This window comes from Macaca fascicularis, chromosome 15 (genome assembly GCF_037993035.2).
Source record: "Macaca fascicularis isolate 582-1 chromosome 15, T2T-MFA8v1.1".
In the NCBI taxonomy this organism is placed as follows: domain Eukaryota; kingdom Metazoa; phylum Chordata; class Mammalia; order Primates; family Cercopithecidae; genus Macaca; species Macaca fascicularis.
This window is the reverse complement of record NC_088389.1, coordinates 83,025,413-83,047,979: the sequence shown is the minus strand read 5'-3', so window position 1 is coordinate 83,047,979 and position 22,567 is coordinate 83,025,413. Positions and strand designations below refer to the sequence as shown.

Genomic DNA, 22,567 nt, shown 5'->3' with positions numbered 1-22,567 from the left:
TCCTTTTAATCTGATTAAGCTAGCTTGTGAGGGTGCCCTAGATTATGTTTCTTTTAGATTGAGTAGGCCACTTGAGTTCAAAGACCTTGTGATTTTTGAGCCTTTAGTTTGTTGTAGCTGAATAAGCTTTTCTGCTTCTAAGTAATTTTTTTATGTGTCTCAGTAACTCATGTTAGAATTCTCCATACCTGATCTGCTTTCCTCTGGGTCAGAATGAAGGAAAAGGATTAATCTTGTTATTTCTTAGAATCCATTTTTAAAATCTGAGGTGAGGACCTTTCTTTCTTAGAAGTCTTCAATAGTAGGATTTCATGACAGAGTAAATGTAGAGGATATAGGAATAGAAAGGAATAAAAGATGAATTAATATGTTACATTGTAAGATTAATAATACTGCTAACAACAAAGAGGGCAGGGGAATCAGTTTGGGGAATGTGAAAAATATGATTTCAGCTTTTTGTTTTGTTTTATTTTGAGATGATCATAAATTCTAGTGAGCAAATGCATAGTTGTTGGTTGTAGTAAAGTGTTAAAGATTTAAAAAATAGATGAAACACCTTGAAAGCATGAAAGGAAGAGCAAACAAATGTAGGAAAGACCTAAATTTGCAAGGCAGGAGGTAAAAGAGGAGATGCAGGAAAAAAAAAAACCAGGACTTAGAGAAATCGTATGTGAAGAATTTTATTGAGAAAGTGTTCAGTAACATCAAATACCCATACATATTAGGTGTTCAGTTTGGATCTATTTTGAAAACTTGCTTAAAATAATTTTGCTTATTGTATATTCTTAGATTTATATGTAGGAACTCCTTAAAAAAAGATAGCTTTCAAAAGAAAGATTTATTTAGCAAATAGCTATTCCTGGGCCCAAACACATTTCATCTTTTACTGGAAGAAACAGACATGCATAGATTTAAGTGCAATACAGAATAGAGAGGACCATCATTCTGTATAGGGTGCTACAGAAGCCTGAATATTATGTATAAAAGCTGTAGGTTGTCGAAGAATGAGAACTATTTTTTCAAACAGTAATGAAAATGATTTTTCTCTAATATTTTTCAGAGAAAACAATGAAAACTATTTTTTCAAACTGTAATGAAAATGATTTTCTCTGTAATATTTTTCTCTTTTCTAAATATAGGTCAGAAGATAGCTTATGTTGATGGAAAAAATAATCAGGGTTTTTCTATCTTTAGTTCATAAGTGAGCTTTCGCCTTCTTGACTGGCATTTGGAAGACTGGGAACTGTACACTGGCATGTTGAGTCCTGTCTATGCTAGGAGAATGGTGAGTTCAAAGGCCAGATTTCACACAGCAAAGAATGGCAAGCATATTTATTGAGTGTTTACTATATGTTTGGCTCTCTGATCAATACTTCAAATACATTGTTACATTCAGTCCTCACAGCAACCTGTAGTATAGACACCAAAATTTCCTTTTATGGATTAGAAAACTAATGCTCAGGGATGTTAGTAATTTGACCAAGTTTCCTCAGGTAGTAAATATCAGAGCAGGAATTTGTATTTCAATCTATTGGCTCTTTTATTACATCTAATGTGTGGATGGGAAGGGAAAGTAGTAGATATGGATTTTTACCTTTGAGGGATTAGCAAAGGCAGAAAGAAAAGCCGATACATGATAACTTGAGGGAAGATAATGGCCAAGTGAAATTTAAAGAAATTAGGACCACTTAAATATGTCTAAAATGAAAGCCTTGATTCTGAAAATGTGTAAAGATGAGAAGAGGGAGATGTGAAAAAAGATAGAAAGACTTGGGATTGGATAAACAGAGATGTGAAAATTAGTAATTTTAGTGTCTAAAGCATCTAAAATTTAAGGTGATATAAGTCTGCTTCCCATGTGTTTTCCCTCTTTAGTGAAAATACTATGCAAAACTTGCTATGCAAGATACTCATATTATATATGCTTAAAGAACTTTGTAGTCTGGGCATGGTGGCTCACACCTGTAATCCCAACACTTTGGGAGGCTGAGGTGGGAGGATTGCTTGAGCCCAGGAGTTAAAGACTAGCCTGGACAACATGGCAAAATCCCATCTCTACTAAAAAATAAAAAATAAAAAAATTAGCCAGGTGTGGTTACATGTGCCTGTAGTCCCAGCTACTCAAGAAACTGAAGTGGGAGGATCACCTGAATCCAGTAGATTGAGGCTGCAGTGAACCATGATTGTGCCACTGCATTCCAGCCTGGACAATAGAGTGAGACCCTGCTGAAAAAAAAAAAGTGCAATAATGGTAGCAAATATGGTATTTGCCATAATTATAGCATAATAGTAGCTTGCTGCTGAATAAAAGAGATTACTACTGATAATCTATCTTCTTCGGTAGCAAAGTTGGTGTGCCTGTGATTTGTTGAGATTCATGTCAGTGTTCCTCAAGCAGTGACAATAACTGGTAGTACCCAGAAAAATCCTTGCTGGAATGCCATTGGAGATAGCTTTGTATTTTCCTAAGTTACTAAGGCATCAATGGAATATTTAGTTTAAATTAAATATCCTTATGAGAAAGTGTTTTTGTTTGTTTTTATGGTGGTGGAAACTTTTAGGAAGACATGAAAGACTCATCTGATCTAAATGACCTGTTGAGATTTATTTTAGTTTTAAATGTTATAACCAGCAGAGGTTTCACAAATAACCTCTGTAGTATTATAATTCATATCTTATTCCAGTTACAGAAGAAAGCAGGATATTCATTTTCTAACTTGTATACTACTATTTGATGCTTATTAGAAGGAAAGCATATTAAGAAACAGACTTCCCCTCAAACAAACAAAACCGTAAAACAGCTGTCTGGCCTTTTCAGTTGATTCTAATGATAGTAAAGTCCCTAATAATAGGAAGTTCAGACATTGAGAATTAGATATTCTCATTTAATGCAATCCTCTTTACCATGTGGAACAGTGCACCCAAAGTCTTTAAGCATAATGTCAAAAAGGAGATAGGAAAACTCTTTTTCTTGGAAATACTGATTGCTCATTTTTGAGAGTAGAAAGTAAAGCCATTGGATATTGAAGGATAATCAAGAATCTATTGGTATTATGCATATTTACAGTTCTGTAGAGATAGATTTCAAACACTGGTTAAGAGTGGTTAGAATCTTTCAATTGCTTAAGAATTGTAAGAATCTTAAGTATTTAGAAATTGAACATAGAGACCCTGTTGAAGAATGCCTGTAAAGTTGAGTAATTCATTATATTATAAATGAGTTCCTATTGGCTCTTCAGCAATTTTGACTTTTTCTACCTCTTTTCTTATGGCCATATCTTAATTTTTTTTTTTTTGAGATGGAGTGTCGCTCTGCCGCCCAGGCTGGATGGAGTGCAGTGGCGCAATCTCGGCTCACTGCAAACTCCGCCTCCCAGGTTCACACCATTCTCCTGCCTCAGCCTCCTGAGTAGCTAGGACTACAGGTGCCCACCACCACACCTGGCTAATTTTTTTTTTTTTGTATTGTTAGTAGAGACGGGGTTTCACCATGTTGGCCAGGATGGTTTCAAACTCCTGACCTTGTGATCTGCATGCCTCAGCATCCCAAAGTGCTAAGATTACAGGCGTGAGCTGCTGCACCTGGCCCTTAATTTTTATAATAACAAAACTGTACTTTGTAAGTGTTTGAAAAAATGTTAGCAACTTCAAAGATAAAATGCAAACAACACTAAAAATTAGATCATGTAATGAAAGAGCACCACATTAGGAATCTTTAGAGCTGAAGAATTAAAACACACTTGACACTTTCTTAATTTTCTTATTCTATTAATGTATGAAACCTGGAACTGGAAGCTTACTGGTATTTTTTCTACATTGTAATTATACTAATAAACATCTTTGACTGTGACCTTGGAATTTATAGTGCAATAGGAGAGATTTATTATAAGTCAGTGCTTTAGAAGAAAAATGGGATTATTGCGGAAGTGAACTTCATGTTAAGCAAATGTACTCGCGTACCATTTGTTCCAGTTAGTTTTGAGCTTTAACTTGTCTTTAGGTTTTCTTTAAAAAACAGAGAGGGTTCTTATTAAATTCAGACTCCTGACAGATCTTTGTAATATTATTGAGTCAACTATAAAGTAACTACTTTACCTTGAAATGTGCAAAAGGAATCAATAGGCTTACAAAACTGCCTTTTAAAAAATGTTTGTAATCATATTTTTCCTGGTAGCCTGAATACCAATGTGTATGACCTTTCCTGGTTTCTTTCTTTCTTTGGTTTTGTTGCAATATTAAAGTCCCTTATAGTTAGAGAGTGTTTGAGTATTTTGGTTTTGATTTCTTTTTTGTCCCCTGCAGTAGCCTCTTCCTTTTTTTTTTTTTTTTTGTAAAGAAGTACTACTTACAAGGAATTTTCCTTAGGGTGTCTTTATTTTTCAACTCAATCAACTTTTCCCATGATCTTATTTTTCTTTTTGTTAAAGTTAATTCTATAAGAAAATTTATTTTTTAAACTTTTGGTGTGAAATGCCATAGAAATGCTAAATAAATCTACAGTGGACATCCAGTGGTGAAATACAAGTAAAATCCCTTTCTCCTTTAATTTGACCTTATTCAGCTGTGGTTGGCATTTGAGCTCTTCATGTGCCTTCCTTAAATGAGGTTGCATTTTCATTTGAAATACAGTCATGTGTCTTTTAAGGATGGGGCTATGCTCTGAGAACTGTGTCCAGACAATTTTGTTGTACAAACATCATATAATGTACTTACACAGACCTACATAGTATAGCCTTCTACACACATAGGCTGTATGGTAAAGCCTGTTGCTTCTAGGCTACAAACCTGTACAGAATGTTACTATACTGAGTGCTGTAGGCAATTGTAACACAGTGGTAAGGATTTGTGTTATGTGAACATGGAAAAAATACAATAGAAATACGGTATAGAAGATAAAATTCATATACCTGTGTAGGGCACTTACCATGAATGGGACTTGAGGGACTGGAAGTTGCTCTGAGTGCCTCAGTGAATGACTGGTGAGTAAATGTGAAGACGTAGGACATTACTATATACTGCTGTCGACTTTATAAGCACTGTATACTTTTTGACTCCTTTACAACACTTAGCTTAAAGCACAAACACATTGTAAAGCTGTACAAAAATATTTTTTTTATATTCTTATTCAGTGTTTTTCTCTTTTTGAAATCCTTTTTTAATGTTTAAAACTGTTTTGGTAAAAACTAAGACATGAGTACACACGTTAGCCTAGCTCTACACAGGGTCAGGATCATCAAGACATTAGTAGGTGATAGGAAATTTTCAGCTTCATTATAACCTTTTTTTTTTTTTTTTTTTTTGAGATGGAGTCCTGCTCTGTTGCCCAGGCTGGAGTGCAGTGGTGTGATTTCGGCTCACTGCAACCTCCACCTCCCTGGTTCAAGTGATTCTCCTGCCTCAGCCTCTTGAGTAGCTGGGATTACAGGCACACACCATCATGTCTAGCTAATTGCTTTTGTACTTTTTAGTAGAGATGGGGTTTCGCCATGTTGGCCAGGTTGGTCTCAAACTCCTGACCTTAGGTGATCTGCCCACCTTGGTCTCCCAAAGTGCTGGCATGAACCACCACACCCGGCCTCATTATAATCTCATGACATGAGTACCGTAGTATACATGGTCCATTGTTGACCAAAACCTTATGTGATGCATGACTTTATACATTTCCATCTGGAAACTGAAGTATTCAAATATATGTAAACTATTTGGAATTTTGTAAATGATATTCATTTATGTTATGCCACTTAAAATCTGTGACTGAAGTTGATTTTTGCCATTGTTGAGTAAGTCTTTCATTTCTTTAAATAATTTTCTCTGTAATTAGTTGAATTGGTAATATGCCAAAATGCTTTATTAATACAAATATGCAATTTTATTGTCTTATGACTTGTATTTGCTTTAGTGCTTTGTTTTATTATTAACTACAATGAGGATTCTTTGTAAACTTATAAACCTCCAATGTGGAGGCTTAAGGGACTATGTAAATGTTGTTAGCATTTGTCCTTGCATTAGATAAAAATGGCTAGGGTTTATTTCCTTGCCACTTGGCTAAATAATTTGCAGATAATAATTTCTCATCTAACTTTTAAAACAATTTTTAAGATAAATATTATTACCCATCATTTGCAGATGAGGAAACAAAGGCACAGAGAGTTTAACTTAGCCCAAGTTGCAGAGCTAGTAATTAGTGAAGCAAGGACCTGAACTCAGAGATGTTTATTGAGAATGACAATACTGTAGTAAGACTTTCTGTCTTAGAAAAATTATTTTCTTTGAATGCACTACAAAAATGACCCAGACTGTACAGTTTAATTACAGATATTCCAAGGTTAACTATGAAAATACTTGTTGTTTCAGTGGGCCCAATTTTAAATTAATAAATAGTACATTATAACCTAAAGGACTAATTAAAATTTATTCACTTTTTGAGCGTGATTATTTTTAGTTATCATTAATCTGAGACTCAGCAATGGTTTTGTTTCAGAAATATTTAATTTAATTGTCGTCAATCATAGTAACCAACCTTAGAATATTACATTTGTAGTAGAATGAGCATAAATTTAAATGTCTCAGTCTTTGGAGGTAATTATCTAATTATATGTTCATATTTCTAGCATGATTAAGTGGCAATGTTTAATTCATTTTAGAGGTAATTTTACTCCATGTGGGGATATGTATTCTAAATCATTATACCTTTCTGTTTATAGAAAACATTTAATTAACATGCTCAAGTTTTATTTGGAAGTTTAGTAATATTGCACTGTTATATCACATCACTACTTAAGATGTTATTTTGGAAAACACCATTATTTATTAATCTTAACAAATTGCATTTTATTTTAGTATATTCACTATTAAGAGGCTACTCAATGAATATGACTTTATAATGCTTTGATCTTATGAGTGCTGGCGAGTATTATTTTCTATGTTTTAGTCCAGAAAATGTATAAAGTAGTATTAACCTTGATAAAATTAGAATGCCTGAAACTGCAAAGGGTAAAGCATATTTGTCAGTTTTATCTTTTGCTAGCAAAAGCCTGGCCAATTGCCAAAATGTGGTTAGGGAGGTATATGCACTTTACAAGGATTATTGTTAAGGGTACCAGCAAGGAAAATCACTGTGATAGATGAAACAGGATGCACTTTATGGTGGTTTTATCTTATTTTAGGGGTAAAGTCAGAGTATCAAAGCAAACCAAAATCATCAAGATCATTTCTGTGATGGAAATAGAATTCATCTGTTTTTCTGATCTGTGTCCCGTGACAAGGAGCATAGAGTCCTTGTGGAATTTAGAAAATCATTTATCTGTGAAGAATTTTGATTTGGGGTTTCTAAGCTGTGTCATGGCTAAAAGTCTTAAAAATAAGCAACTTTAATTGGAGAGAGGGTTTGACAAAATCTTGGGAATCAGATGTATTATGATGTAACTATTAGCTTAATAAATACTAAGGCCCTGTTTATTCCCTAGAGGGAAACAGGTCATTGAAATATTTCCCCCCGCAAAGAGTTGAAAAAATTATAGTGATTAAATTTAGTTACATATTTCATGTATTTGTATTTATTTACCATTTGATAAAATGTTATATAACTGAGCAATTTCCTATCTTTGTTTACTAGAGCACATTAAAAATCAGTTTAAATTACTATTATGATATCCTGTATCTAAATTTAAACTAAGATTTTGTGATGAAAGTTGAGCTTATGAAGATTGTATCAATTACTTTTTTTTTTTTTTTTTTTTGAGGTGGAGTTTCGCTTTTGTTGACCAGGCTGGAGTACAGTGGTGTGATCTCGGCTCACTGCAACCTCTGCCTCCCCTGGTTTAAGCAATTCTCCTGCTCCAGCCTCCCAAGTAGCTGGGATTACAGGTGTGCGCCACCATGCCTGTCTAGTTTTGTATTTTTAGTAGAGACAGGGTTTCACCATGTTGGTCAGGCTGGTCTCGAACTCCTGACCTCAAGTGTCCACCTGCCTCGGCCTCCCAAAGTGCTGGCATTATAGGCATGAGGCACTGCGCCTGTCAGTTGCATTTTCAATTACATAAAGTTTTTACATATTATATTGAAAGTAATAAAAAATACAAGAAAAAAGTGTTTTCATTACTATTTTGGTGTATGCCTTTCATATTTTTTAGTGTACCTATTTACATATATATACATGCAAAGTAGCAATTTATCATATATGTATTAAAAATAGTATTATGTTTTACAGTATTGTACCCCTCTTTATTTTGTTGTTGTCTTCAATTTTTTAAATTATTAAATTATTTTTCTGTAATGTTCTCATATTTACATACTGACCTAAGTCTCAGATGACTTACTGTGATTTTAATATTTAATTAAACTTCATATCTTCTGCCAATGATCCAATATTAAATGAGCCTAGACACTGATTTTCTAAAGTATCTCCTGATGACTTCATGGTTATATAAATATTAGAGTAAATTGCCAAATGTAGAAAAATGGGTTAAGATACCCTCTCCTATGTTGCAGTGACAAATAACTCTGAACAGTGGCCTTACAACAGCAAGTGATTTCTCACACATTATGCATAGTCGTCATGGGTCAGCTGTGTGCTGCTTCATATGTCCATACCCTATGATTGAGGCTGATAGAGTGTTCTTTGGAACGCTGTTGGTCTTGTTTTATTTTTTTTATTATTTATTTTTATTTTTATAATTTTTTGAGACAGAGTCTTGCTCTGTTGCCCAGGCTGGAGTGCAGTGGCATGATCTCGGCTCACTGCAAGCTCTGCCTCCTGGGTTCACGCCATTCTCCTGCCTCAGCCTCCCCAGTAGCTGAGACTGCAGGTGCCTGCCGCCACTCCCGGCTATTTTTTTGTATTTTTAGTAGAGACGGAGTTTCACTGTGTTAGCCAGAATGGTCTCCATCTCCTGACCTCGTGATCTGCCCGCCTTGGCCTCCCAAAGTGCTGGGATTACAGGCGTGAGCCACCGCGCCTGGCCGGTCTTGTTTTAAAGGTGTCTACATGGGACATTGCTGTTCTTTTCTCTGATAGGAAGCGACATTTTACTTCCAGTCACATTTCATTGGCCAAAGCAAGTAACTTGACCATTCCTGATTTTGACAGGACGGGGAATATACAATCCTCTTTCCAAAAAGGACACCACTAATTTACATCGTCAAATTGGGTATCAGTGGAACAGGAGAATATACTTTCCCCTCTGGGAGGTGGAACAAATAGTTTGACCAATAATAAAATCTACTGCAGTAACTTATCTTTTTCATCATATAATGTATAAAAATAGTCTGCTTTCTAGTTATAGCCACATTGGCCAAATTTGCTGTAACTTTACGTTCTAACATCTGCAGCCCTCTTCCTTAGTTTGGTCAGTAGGGTTGAAAATACTTTATCTCCGGGAGCCGTATGTCTGGTTGATGCTTTACTTTCTTGTTCTAGAGGTTTTTTAAGTATAAAAGAAAAAGGTTATTCCCTGTGTTATGCTGTTTGTTGTTTAAGAAAATTTGAATGTTCTAGAATATGTACTCAACGTCTACCACATGCCACAGAGCATTTTCTAGGCTTTAGAAGCCATATTCCTGACATTTTAAGGCATCACCACCAGATGGCGATCTCGCTCATTTAGAAGGTTAGAACAACTATGTTTTTCCTCAGGTGAATGGGTTGGTTACAGAGGGATCAGAAGTGTAAATTATACTAATTTTATAGCAAGCTCTTTGTAACCAAAATGGTACTATTTACTGAGTATGTATATATTCATGTACATATATACACATACACTCTTATACAGGAAAATTCCATTTGAAGCAAATCTATAAAATGCTATGTTTTGCTATGTTACTTCCCCAGAATATATATTTATTTTTCAACTGTTACTGCCTGAACAAATACAGGGGTTTTCCTAAGCGCAATTCCTCAAGAAATTGCCCAGAGACTTGAGTCCATCCCTCTGCCTTGTCCCAACAGTACTTTGAATATGCTTCCATCGGTTGCTGAAAGTGTGGTTGTTTTAGTTGTGAGCCTTCATCTTTGTTTTAACAACTCTGTATTACTCAGCTTCACTCTCTTTTTATTTAATTAATACAAGTGAAGAGTGGTTAAAAATTATATATTTCACTCAGATATGTTAAAAAATAATTTTCATGATTTATCGCACAAAGGGAAAACCGGTACCAACCCTTTTAGAAATCTCACTCAATGGTTATTGCCAGTGGTAACTTTGTTCTACCCTCTTTTACTTCAAAACAACATAGCATAATAACTGAAAACATTTTAAAACCGTAGACGAAATAGTGTAGTTCTTCTTAGAAAACAATCACTGAGTTCAATTGTTAATCCACTTTTTGATGTTCCTAAAATAATATTCTTTCCATCATATATTTCTGCTCTGACTTAGGGTTTATGGCTCTCTATCATATAATTTAGATACCTTATAGGATTTAATAATTAATGGAAATAGAAAATATATGGCTAGAATGTGCATTTATAGAAAGTAAATATTTAATATACACTCTGAGTAATGTAAAAGTAAATTTTGACATAATACTCTATCATATTAAGGAAAACTATTATAAACCAGTTCTTTTAAAATCATTTTTAACTTAGTATATCATTGTATCTTTTACTCATAGGTGAAATCGTATTAAACCTTGGTTAGAATTCCACTAAAGATTTAAATGAGCTATCACGATATAGCCAGAATGACCTCTTGTATTTCTTTAATTAGACAGTTATAGTTTATATATGTGATTCCCAAACAGATCAGAGAAGGTTGCTTCACAGCCTGGAATCCTTCAGAAGCTTCCCATGGCTTTCTATTGCAATAGTTGGCAAATATATTGAGCCAAAGAACCCTTTCTTTAAACAAAATCTTATACAAAAGTTCATAGAAAACATTAAAGCAAATTCCAGTTTAAAGAAGCATGGGAGTTGGGAGTCCACTAATTCAAGCATCCCCTTCAAATTTTGCCCAGGCTGGTCTTGAACTCCTGGCCTCAGGCAGTCTGCCCACCTCAGCCACCCAAAGTGCTGAGATTACAGGCATTCACCACCACGTCCAGCTGGATACCAATTTTTTAAAGATGACTTTTTTTTTTTTAAATTAGGCACATAAGTGTCTTCTTACATAGCAGCTAAGATCTCCCTAACTAGGGAGAGGTAGCTACAGGTGCTGTATTATTGAGCTTGATATCTTGATATACTGTTGTGATAGGGTGGGTTGCTGTTACAAATATTTGAAAGGTGATACTATGCTAGGCAGTCAAATTTTAAGATCTACAGGGAAAGTTAAGTGCTGTTGTTGCTAACTCGTAAAGGAAAGATATTTAAGTCCATTGCTTTTTGAAAGGTTAAAAAAAGCAACAGCCCAATGTGTCTTGAATTATATAAAATTCTGTACTACAGTGGAGTGCTATATAATTCATCATTTCTTTACAAATATTTATTTTTTTATTAGTACATTTAATAAGTGATGACAGTGATCCTACTTTCACACAAGGGATCTTGAGTTGTGCATTCTTCAATTTTTGATGTTGAAAGTATATCCTTAAATAATACTGAAGCTCTTATTGGACTTCAATATAAGTAGAAAACAACCATTTAAGTATATTAAAGTAACTTACTGACTTTATGGAGTTTGAAAAATAAGAGAAATGTTGGTTTTACATTTCCATGGTGATTTACCAGTTAGTAGATTTTATGGAAAATCTGAAGACATTGTTACTAATACTACTGTAGTACAGAGTTTAGAATAAGGTTTTAGATTCAGAAGAAGGGCTCACATTTTGGCATAAACCTATTTACTAGTTCCATGACTTTGGGGAAATAACTTCTCTGATTCTTAGTTTTCTCATGTAAAACAGGAATGGTAATAGTATATACCTCACTGGATTATAAAGAATCAAATAAACTGATGTAATTATAAAATGCATGAGTTATAATGATAATAATGGTACTTAGTTGTTACTCAAGTAATTTTTCCCGCTAGTGATTGTAGGAGAAATAACAGCAGTTATAATGGCCAGCATTTGTTGAATAGTTACAATGTGAGAGGCACTGTCCTACGTGTACAGGAAAATATGTGGAACACTCCCCATAGCAAACATTTGCTGTCCAGAATTTTTTCCCCCGTGGACGTATTTCTAAAATTAAGATAGAAATCAGTAGTAAAATACTTAATGCACAAAAAGTCATCCAATGAATAAATTTTAAGAAAACACTCAAAACTTTGTTTTATTTACATTTAAGTCTAAAATAACGTAAATTTATTTCCCCAATTTTAAATTTGACCTTCAGATTCTCTTAAATAATTGAATTTTATTGAGTTGGCATTTGATTTACTTTTATTAAAAATAGTTAATATGTAACATTCACGTTAAATAATAGCCATTTAAATTTTGTAGTACAGTGAAAATATTAATGTAAGAGTATTTTAATTATTAACAGGCTTATTTACCCTATTATTCAATTATATCACCAAAACAATTCTCGAAGTTGAAAGATTTTTCCAATCGTTTTTTATTTAAATGTTAGAAACCCAACTATATGAAGCCCTTTATAAATTATTCACATTTTTTCAAATTCTTAGACATTTGTTTTAGGTAATTCTCAAATGATTTTAAAACAGCATTTAAATTCTAAATGATAGTTTTTTACAACTTAAGTCATAGCTTGACTCATTTAAAATATTGCCAGGGAATTCAGCAACTTTTTGGACCTCCACATAGCTGGGGTTGTTAGCTCTGCCAAGTTTTTGAGTATGCTATAGCTGGTATGGTCCAACAGAAGGGCCCATGTGTATTCTGTCCCCTTGTGTTTCTTAGGTATTTGCTAAGAGAATGTAGAGGTCATATAAGAGCTGATTTTGTTATAGCAGCATCGTGATGGTTGTCATTTGCAGGTAGTTCTGTGTCTTGAGGTCTGCAGTGCAGCCAAATGCAGTTTGCTTTACACTCTGAGAAAACATTACTGCCACATTACTGCTTACATGCCGTGTGTCACAGTAAATCTAGCTACCACTTGTCTGTTTTGTACTTTTCTGAGTATATTTTCCAGTTGAGAGGATTTTTGTGGTTCTCTTTACTATCCTCCTTTTTTTTTGTCATTTGAAATGTGTTTTAACTATTTCTTTCCCACCTTACTTCACTGTTACCTAGTATGTTTAGTCTATCACAAAGAGTTTTGTGCTTTATATGTGAGGCTTAGAACAAATAGCATTCAATATATTTTGAATACTTTTGTGAAGTTCCTTTTTATTCCATATTTTATTATTGATCACTTTCAGTTAGTTTACTGGGAAGAATTAGCTTTTTTATTTTATATTGACACCATTTAGGAAGACATTTTCAAAGGCCTATGTGAGAATAAGGTACAGATAATCATGAGGCATTATACAACAAAATCTTATAGGATACTTGGAAATTTTTAAGGTGAGTTTTCATTGCCCATTCGCCCCATTTGTTGTTAATCATCTGTCACATGGCCTATTTATAAAAGTAACGTGTTTTATACTTTTCTTTGTTAAAATTTCCTTTTATCTTTTTCAAGTGTGATAAAATAATTTTAAAAATTATACATATTTGTGTGTATATATGTAAGTAAATAAATGAGGTAGAAATAGTATAGACCCTCATAAGTTATCATATATAGGTGGAGATTTAAAGAACACTCTGTAATGACATTACATGTAGAAGTGTGATTATTATATTAACCATGCCTTTTACATTTGTGTAGTCTTTTACCGTTTATAGGATACCTTAACATCTGTTGTCTTACTAGACATGTGAGTTCTAACTAGGACTGCCATTTATTTAACCCTGAAAGTGGGTAAGTTATTTGAGCTTCCGCTTCAGTTTATTAATATGTCACCTACGTTATGTGTAGTTATTACTAGAAAACAATAAAAGATAGTATCCCTAAGGAAGATTACTTTAAATTACGTAACTTTGTAGTTAAATTCCTCATATAAAATATAGGATACGAAGATCGAAATTTATTCAAATATAAACTGTACTATATACCAACATCTTTTATTATTGTATTTTTATTGTAAATTATCTAATTTTTTGTGTTTTTTTTCTTTTTTTATTTGAGATGGAGTCCCACTCTGTTGCCCAGGCTGGAGTGCAGTGGCGCAATCTCTGCTCACTGCAAGCTCCGCTACCTCCCAGGTTCACACCATTCTCCTGCCTTAGCCACCAGAGTAGCTGGGACTACAGGTGCCTGCCACCACACCTGGCTAATTTTTTTTTGTATTTTTAGTAGAGACGGGATTTCACCATGTTAGCTAGGATGGTCTCGATCTCCCGACCTCGTGATCTGCCTGCCTCAGCCTCCCAAAGTGCTGGGATTACAGGCATGAGCCACCGTGCCCGGCCCTAATTGTTTTATCTTACAGATTTTCGGGCTTTATTATAAAATATATTATTCTTTAGTTTCACTCCTAACTTGCTTACCCAGCCCTTTTGTAAATTTGGGTGTTATATCATTTTATGTTTATAGTTTCTGTGACAACCTGTACAGTTTGATCCACCTAGCAATTATGTAATTAATTATTTTAATGTAATTTTTTAGTTATTGTAACAGTAGGGCTGAAAATAGCCTTATTTCCTTTTTAAACATTAATTTTACTAAGCTTTTTAACTAAATGTATTGTAATCTAGAGATGTTTATTTAAAGAAACAGTCAGACAGCAATAAGTTTATTTTTCTTTAAATATTCTATTTTTTCCCCCGACTCAGGAAATGTAGCCTAGTTCTTATAACACTTGTGTTGTTGTCTTTCCTTTCATTTTGTATGGCTAACTTTTTATACCAAATTGAATAAGCCATTAGCTTTTAGTGTGTAGGAATGTAGATCCAAAGATATTTCCCATTAGACAAAAGAAAATCTATAAAAGCAATATCCCCTGGGGCTTGGTCTTCCTAGCGGCCTAATGGTCTAAAGCACTGCTATACTGTACCCTTATGAGAAAGAACTATGTTGGGTGATTCGCTTGGCATCCAGAAATCTTAGTTGAAGAGATATGCATACTCTTTAAGATAACTTTAATGTTTGTACTATACCACATTTATTAATTAAATATTCCAATTCAGGGAATTCATTTCATAAATTTTTTATTTCAAAAACCATTTCTAAACAGAATGATACACTTTGTATCTCTTATGCAGTTTTCAACTAGAGTTTGCTGAAACAATGAGAGAGACTGTATTTAGATAGCCACATTGTTTTGATAAGGTTTTTTTTTTCCTAAAGAATTTTACTTCAAAAAAGACCTCCATTGGTGATAGTTATACAACTCTATGAATACGTGCTGAATTGTACACTTTAAAAGAGTGAATTGTTTAGTATGTGGATTATATCTCAATAAAGCTGTTATTATAAAAAATTTTCATTGCACAAAATGTTTTCATAGGTGTGAAGTAATAGAATTTCAATTTATTTTATAATTAATTAAAAATTATTACCTTAATAAACATTTGAAGCTTTAGAAATATAAAATTATGTTTGACTTAAAATAATTTTTGCTGTTATTCAATAGTAACACATGCTTATTATAGAAACTTCAGAAACTATGGATAAGAAAAAATACACTTAAAAAATGTGTGGGTCATTTAATTTTCACATCTACCATGTATTCTATTCCTAAGCTTTTCCTATACTTGACTACTTCCTTTGTATCCATACTTTTCTTGCCAGCTTTTATTAATAGTAAATAACTTTTCATGATCATTTCGGGAAACAATAAAATGTTAGTATTTTCTTATAGGAGTAGTTAAGTGAAAGCATTGTTTTTTTTCCTTAACAGAGAAAATGAAGGTAAGCAATGACATCATTATCTAAAAAGAAATGCAATAAAGATATTATATAATAGCTTTTGAAATACAGTCATTTTGGAATACCATTGTAAAAATTCACTTTAAAACATTTTGGATTTAAAATGAAAACTGAAAATCTTTGATAAATAATATTTTGACATTGGTTCTTGTGTAGGTAGAATATTTTTTTCTGCTCTTTAAAAGACTCTTGTTATCATATCTAGCCTTAACTTTCTAACAGCTAAAATTGTTCACAACACTGTTTAAAGATAAATTCATATCAGGCTTTGAATTTTTTTTCTTGGTAAATATTAAGACCTGAGTACAAAATGAGGGCTGTATTGTGGATTAAGTGAAATATCTCAAGGCTGTGCTGTTCTGATAACTGAACCTGAAGTGACCTTTCTCAGACACAATTACAGAGCTGTATGTTTTTCCTTTAATTTCATCAGGGGTTTAATTAGTATACAAATAAAACTTCCCTTATCTTCCTTTCTACCTAATTGGCTTGTCTTCACTTATATATGAAGTATGTGAAAGTGGGCTGTAATTAGGGTGACCGTGTTAACCTTTTTTCCTCAAATGTACTGTTGCTTAAAGGCCTCAAGGCCTAAAAACAGTGCTTTGGATTATTGCTTTGCAATCACTATGGCTGTCCCATAGGTTTTCTCATGAGCAGAAGGGCTTTGGGTGCTGCAGGTTCCCACTGCTTAACAGGATCTTCATTCTTCTCCCCACTAAATGTTTATTGATTATCTCGCTGTTCCAGGCTCAGCCTCCAACAACTTAATATCAGGTGACAGTCAGGAGAGTTCTCCAAGTAATTAGAGTTGAGCATTGGGGGAACAATTAGGAGCAGAGTTATTAAACTTGATTTATCCTATTCTCTCCTGAACAGTTTCTTGGATATCAGAACATCACACTTTCACAATCTACCCTGGTTGAGAAATTAGTGGCTAACCTGCTGCTTATCATTGTTGCCTTGCTGCCTAGAGGCGCACCCTCTTGGTTTCAGTCATTCAGTTGGAAATATTAGAGTCCATAAAGTTTATCATGGGTTTTAATTAGATCAATCTGAACAGGAGAAAAGAAAAGCTGAATTTAAAATTATATGTGATATATGGATATATATTTGTAAATATATATGTGATATGTACATATATATGTACTCAAATGTATTTTTCTTTAAAGCTCAGTGTTAGGATTTTTAAATATTCTGTTTTTGTTATTTAAAAAAGGTTAGGTATTAGGGAAAAGACATATTCTTGAATTGTGGTTTATGTCTTGGTGTTTTATACCCATCCCCCTCAATCTTAGGGCCCACTGATGTATTTCATGATGTCATTCTCCTCTTTTCAAATGAGAATTCTGTAAGTTATGATCTTTTTTTCCAAAAAACTATATTATCTTTTTGTTTTCATACTCAAGGAAGTGTGAATTATATCACTTTGTTTATACCACTTTTTGTTTCTTTTCTATGCCCTTGAAATAGTGTAAGCTTTAGAAGAGTTTGGTGACTCCTGTCATTTGCCCCTGAGACATGAAAATGAAAGAATGGAAACGAGAAGATTTAGCTATGTAGTAGAAATTCTAATGTTATGAGTTATATGTTCTTTGAAAGGATATGATAGGATGGTTGAAAAGTCAAGTGTGGGTTTCAAAGTCATGGATTCCCTCAGATTGGATCAGCAAGCTTCAGTCTGGTTAAGGTTAGAGATAATATACTGAATGCTGGATAGTCCCCTCACAAATATGCACCTCTAGTCATAAGAGTTACTGAGCAGAAGAATTTGAATGGATTGGCACAAGTGTATTGTTTTTGTTGGAAGAATTCAAGCTTTATCCATAACTGGTGGTGGACCATTAGTTTGATCTTCATATTTGAAAAATTGTTTTTTTTTGTTGCTTGAAAGATGTCAGAAATGCTGACTTTAAAAGGAACTCAAAAGGATTTTACTTTTTTAAATAAAGAAAGTTCATGATGCTTTAGTACATTTATCTTAGCATTGGCGCAAAATTAGTAGGTTTAGTGTGGTTTTAAAAATGTATTCTTTGCCATGTTTTTAAAGTTGGTTTGAATCAGTGACTATTTCTGTGGTGCAACGTGTGTGAAGATCTGTTAATAGTGAAGATTTAAAACAAAATACAATGTCTCATAAGTGGTCATAGTTTGTTTAATTTTTTGATTTATATTTGTTTGACAGTAACTTGACTATTTGAAAAGTGAATTTTAAAACTTTTAATGTTTTAAAATACCTGGTTTGACTGATGATGGCTTTCAATTCACCAGCAGTTAGAGGGAATTGATTGGTTTAGCATGTACACAGCTTAAGTTTTTATACTATTCATTTTTTTAATACTACCCATTGTGAATGCACTGAAAGAATACTGTTAGAAGAGTTTTACACATGAAATTATAATATTTTTGTTTATTCTTTACTAGGTTTTTGAAGCACAGTGTGGGTGTTAATGTGTGGCTAAACTGAGCAAGAAGAAAAAATTATGTGTATGCAGTCAATTATTTAGCTCACCATCCAACAAATTTAATCAAAAACTGTTTGATAAGGTTACTCTAGAAATGTTTTAGGCAAAGGAGTAAGAAGATTTTTAGAGTTAAGTGATCCTCTGATCCTGGTACTATTTTGCATCCTAGAATTTTAAGTGAGATCTAGAAAATACTTCACTCAATTGTGAGCTTCTGATTCTAAGCCTGCAATATAAAGTTGCGCAATTGCATCTTGAAATTTTTGCGCTAAGTAAATATTTCAAATTAAAGTAGATAGCAAATATAAATCAACAGATTTTGTACTTCTGTGACTAAGAAAATATTTATAGAACACAAATAATTCTGAATGCAAGTGTTATTTATAACTTTATTAGTTAAAACATGTTGATCCTATTTGTGTTGCGATCCTTGATGTAAGAGTTATTTACTGGGAAGCAAGTGAATTTTATTTTGGAGTCCAATTTGTTTGTTTGCTGAAATGTCTGTAGCCACCTAACTATGTATTTATAAAGACAGTGGTGGTACTGTTTCATCTTGGGTTTACCATTTTCTTATAGATATCCTGATCTATCATTTTCTCAATCACATGCATAGTTTGGGCATATGATAGTTCTTAACTCTAGTTCTATTTAGAATAAAATTGACTCTAAATTTCATGTGCTTTCTACCCTGAAAACTTTATTTTTTCATCATTAAAAGAAAGTACAACTTGAGATTTTTATAATCAGATTATTTTTAGTAAGAATACAATTTATTTGCCTTGCAGTATTTTAAAAAATAAAATGGAACTGTATTTTGTAACCAAACATTTTCCAAAATCTTATCAGTTCTATCATTTCTAATTAGTAAGTGTATAAAATTTTTGCAGAAAATTTGTTAAACTTTGATGTGTAATGACCCAAGTCTACTTCTCAGTCAGTCTGTATTCTTCTTTGTTTAATAGCCTATGGCATAAATTGAAGTTAATTATCAGGGCTGACAAGTAACTCTGTTTTCTGTCTGCTTGCAGAGTCTCTCCGAGGCAAAGATGGAGCTGAGAAGAAAAGATCAATCTCTGCGTCAGCTCAATAGACATCTTACCCAGCTGGAGCAGGACAAGCGTCGACTAGAGGAGAACATCCATGATGCAGAGAGTGCCCTCCGCATGGCAGCCAAGTGAGCATTTGGACCTTGGGGAGATCACTTAAAACAGACAAAAGATCAATTCTTACTTTCATGCTCCGGGTTTTAGCCCTGGATAATACAGTGTTAGAAAACAAAAGTACAGCTGTCTTTCTTTGAAATTCTCTGATATATCCTCAAAAAAGAAAAACTCTTAACATACTAAATGTATATTTTATTGAGAAACCTCAGAAAAGTATAAGCTTCTATAAAACCTCTAATTATGCTTATTTTGGGCTCCGTTGTAGTGTTACGTGTTAGAAACTATGTTTTATTAATGTGAAATGTAAGACTCTATTTATAAGTTTTTCATAGTATCTTCTGTTATACATTCCTATTCTCTTCTGCCTCACTCTCTCTGAAAGTTTGCTCTGCATATATTATTATATACTAATATTGCAAGTAATATTTCCATAAAGAAATGTTAGCATACAATCAGCATATGTATCATAGCATTTAAAAAATACAATAAAACATTGATCATGAAAACTCATTTAATTTTTATAGCTGTATATTCTAATATTTTAAGTAGAAAAACATACAGTTTTCAGAGTAGACCACTATGTAAATGTGATGAAAATGTCTTTCCTTTTTTTTTGAAACCAGGTAATCAAGTTGACATACATTATGAAGTTCACATTGAACAGTTCTCTTGGGCATTTTTATTTGTTCCTCATATCAAATTTCATGGAATACTTTAAGACAGTTCTTTGTGCAACAGCGTGGCTTAAAGAAAATCTATTTTCAAGGAATAAAGAAACATCTAATTTTGATAAACTCAGTGTTTTCTAACTTTAGAATTCTGAATTTCTTTACTTGCAAAAATATATGTTTATTAAATATTTTTTGAGAGAAACTCTTAAGCATAAAATATCATCAAATATGAATGTAGTCTGTAAACTACAGAATGTGTATAAATCACTGAACGAGGAATCCACAATCTTCAGATATTCATAAGCTTTGCCACTGGGTTTGTGACATTGCTCAAACATAATGAAAACATGAATTGACACAAGGCCAAAATATTGGCATATTTGAATAACCACTGAGAGGTTTTTGGGAAATTGTTAAGCAATATAATGATGCACCACCATATAAGGTGTATGTTTTTGTCATTTTTTAAAATATAAGTTTGACTGAATCAGTTTTTTTGTTATTGTTCACTCCCAGTTTCATCATGTCAAATGAGAGGCTTAGCCCAGGTAATTTCCAGTAAGTCTTATAGCACTGAGAAAATTCTGAGATGAATGAAAATAGGCTAATAAAACCTCCAGATTCAAATTGTATTTTCAAAACAGGGCTGCTACTTCAGTATTTTGACATGTCTATGATCTGTGACCATGGGCACATGTTTTTATAAAACTAAAGAAAGCTAATTTGAAATCTGGAGAACTAATACATTATTTACAGTTTTCAATTTCAATATACAATTAGATTTTTATCTTCAGTATTTTCATTCAAACTTTTTATTTCATTATGAAGGCTAAATTCAATATACTAGGCTGATAGGAGAAACTAGTAACTTTGCATATTCCTAGACAAGTCACGGAGGAGTTTTCTGTGTAATTATTATAGCATAAAAAGACTGTGTAGAAAGGAAAATACTATTTTGCATAGTATGGTCATTTATTATATATCCCCATCACTAAGATTTTTAAAGTCTTTTTCATTAGAAATAGAAGAATGAAGTTTTACCATTTACAGCACTTTTTAAATGATCAATAATGTAATTGTAATTTTTTTTCTTTGTTTTTCACTTTTTTACCTTTTTACTCTCCCCTACCCCGATTTAGGACAGGTAACAAAATTTAAGATATGTGTTAAATGTGGAAATATATCAGTGAATGTGGTTAGTTTTTGTACATTTAAAAGGAGGACAATGAATTAAAAATCGAAATTTAAAAAGGTAAAATAAATAAAAAAAATAAAAGGAGAACAATGATATCAGACCCTTATTTTTTAATACTAGTGACTTATACTAAAATGTGTAACAGTTGTAGTAAGGTTTGAGTTTTACTAACACTTAATCTTTCTTTTATTTTTTCTAGAGACAAAGAATGTGTTGCAAATCACATGAGAGCAATAGAAAATACACTTCACAAGGTACTGTAATTTTTCTTTAATATTGTTCAATTTGTATCATGACACCTAGTCATTATTTTTATTAGCCACAAAGTTCTTTAATTCATTTTGTAACTTAAAAAAATAAATTAACAAAAAGATGCTATGCAGATGACTGGAAATTTCCATTACATAGTGCTATATTGCATGCTTTTTTCAGAATTCACTTTATATATTTAATAAGACTATGAAAATAGTGGTTTCCCCAAACTGGTGTAATTGTACTTGGAATTATTTGCGGTCTTTGCTGAACAAAGCAGAGGTCATTAAGATTCTTATATGTCTCATAATGATAAAATGTTTGACCACACTGTCTAACCTCTTACCACTCTTAAACCAACAGTCCTATATATGTATATATATATGTATGGAGAGAAACATGTATTTTATTTAGTAATACTCATATATGTAAACTAGGTAGTAATGTTATTCAAATTGAAATTTTCTTTCTTACTTGTAAGAATATATTCTTAAAGTAGAAATTTAATTATTTAATATATTCTATTGTTTTCAAATTTGATTACTCCTGTATGATAAACTCTGAGTGTTAATTTGCAGTGATGAACAGCATAATAAAAGTATTATGATATTTGTAAAAACATAATATATTTACTGACCATGTGTTTTGTTAGCACTCCACTCTGCACTGAAAGATATGTTCATTATTTCATCATTCAAAAGCAGAGAAACATTATTTATGTGTTTCTGCTACTGTCTGATAGGCAAATTATTGGAAATGCAAACATTAAGTACTTTAAAGATACATGGAGTTTATGAATGAATCATATTTAGAATAACCTTGTAAATCAGTTTTTTATATAATATCATTTTATAAGTCACTTAAAATACCCTAAAACTAACTTTTTGAAGGGCATATTAAATAAAAATTAGCAAACTAATAGTTAATGCATTTTAACATTTTAAAAACAACGGGCCCCTGTATTCTTTTCTATTTTGAAAGTGACCAGCATTATTTCATGTCAA

General features: G+C 32.7%; 1 protein-coding gene across 6 annotated transcripts in view; it reads left to right on the top strand.

Annotated features, from left to right (window-relative positions):
- CCDC171 (coiled-coil domain containing 171) overlaps positions 1 to 22,567 on the top strand; it is a 383,549-nt gene that overhangs the window by 238,442 nt on the left and 122,540 nt on the right. For all 6 annotated transcript variants that reach the window (XM_074017436.1, XM_005581679.5, XM_045373284.3 and 3 more), the window contains 2 exons: positions 19,311 to 19,456; positions 21,511 to 21,565. In XM_074017436.1, coding sequence (XP_073873537.1) covers positions 19,311 to 19,456; positions 21,511 to 21,565 — 201 coding nt within the window. The remainder of the gene's footprint in view (positions 1 to 19,310; positions 19,457 to 21,510; positions 21,566 to 22,567) is intronic.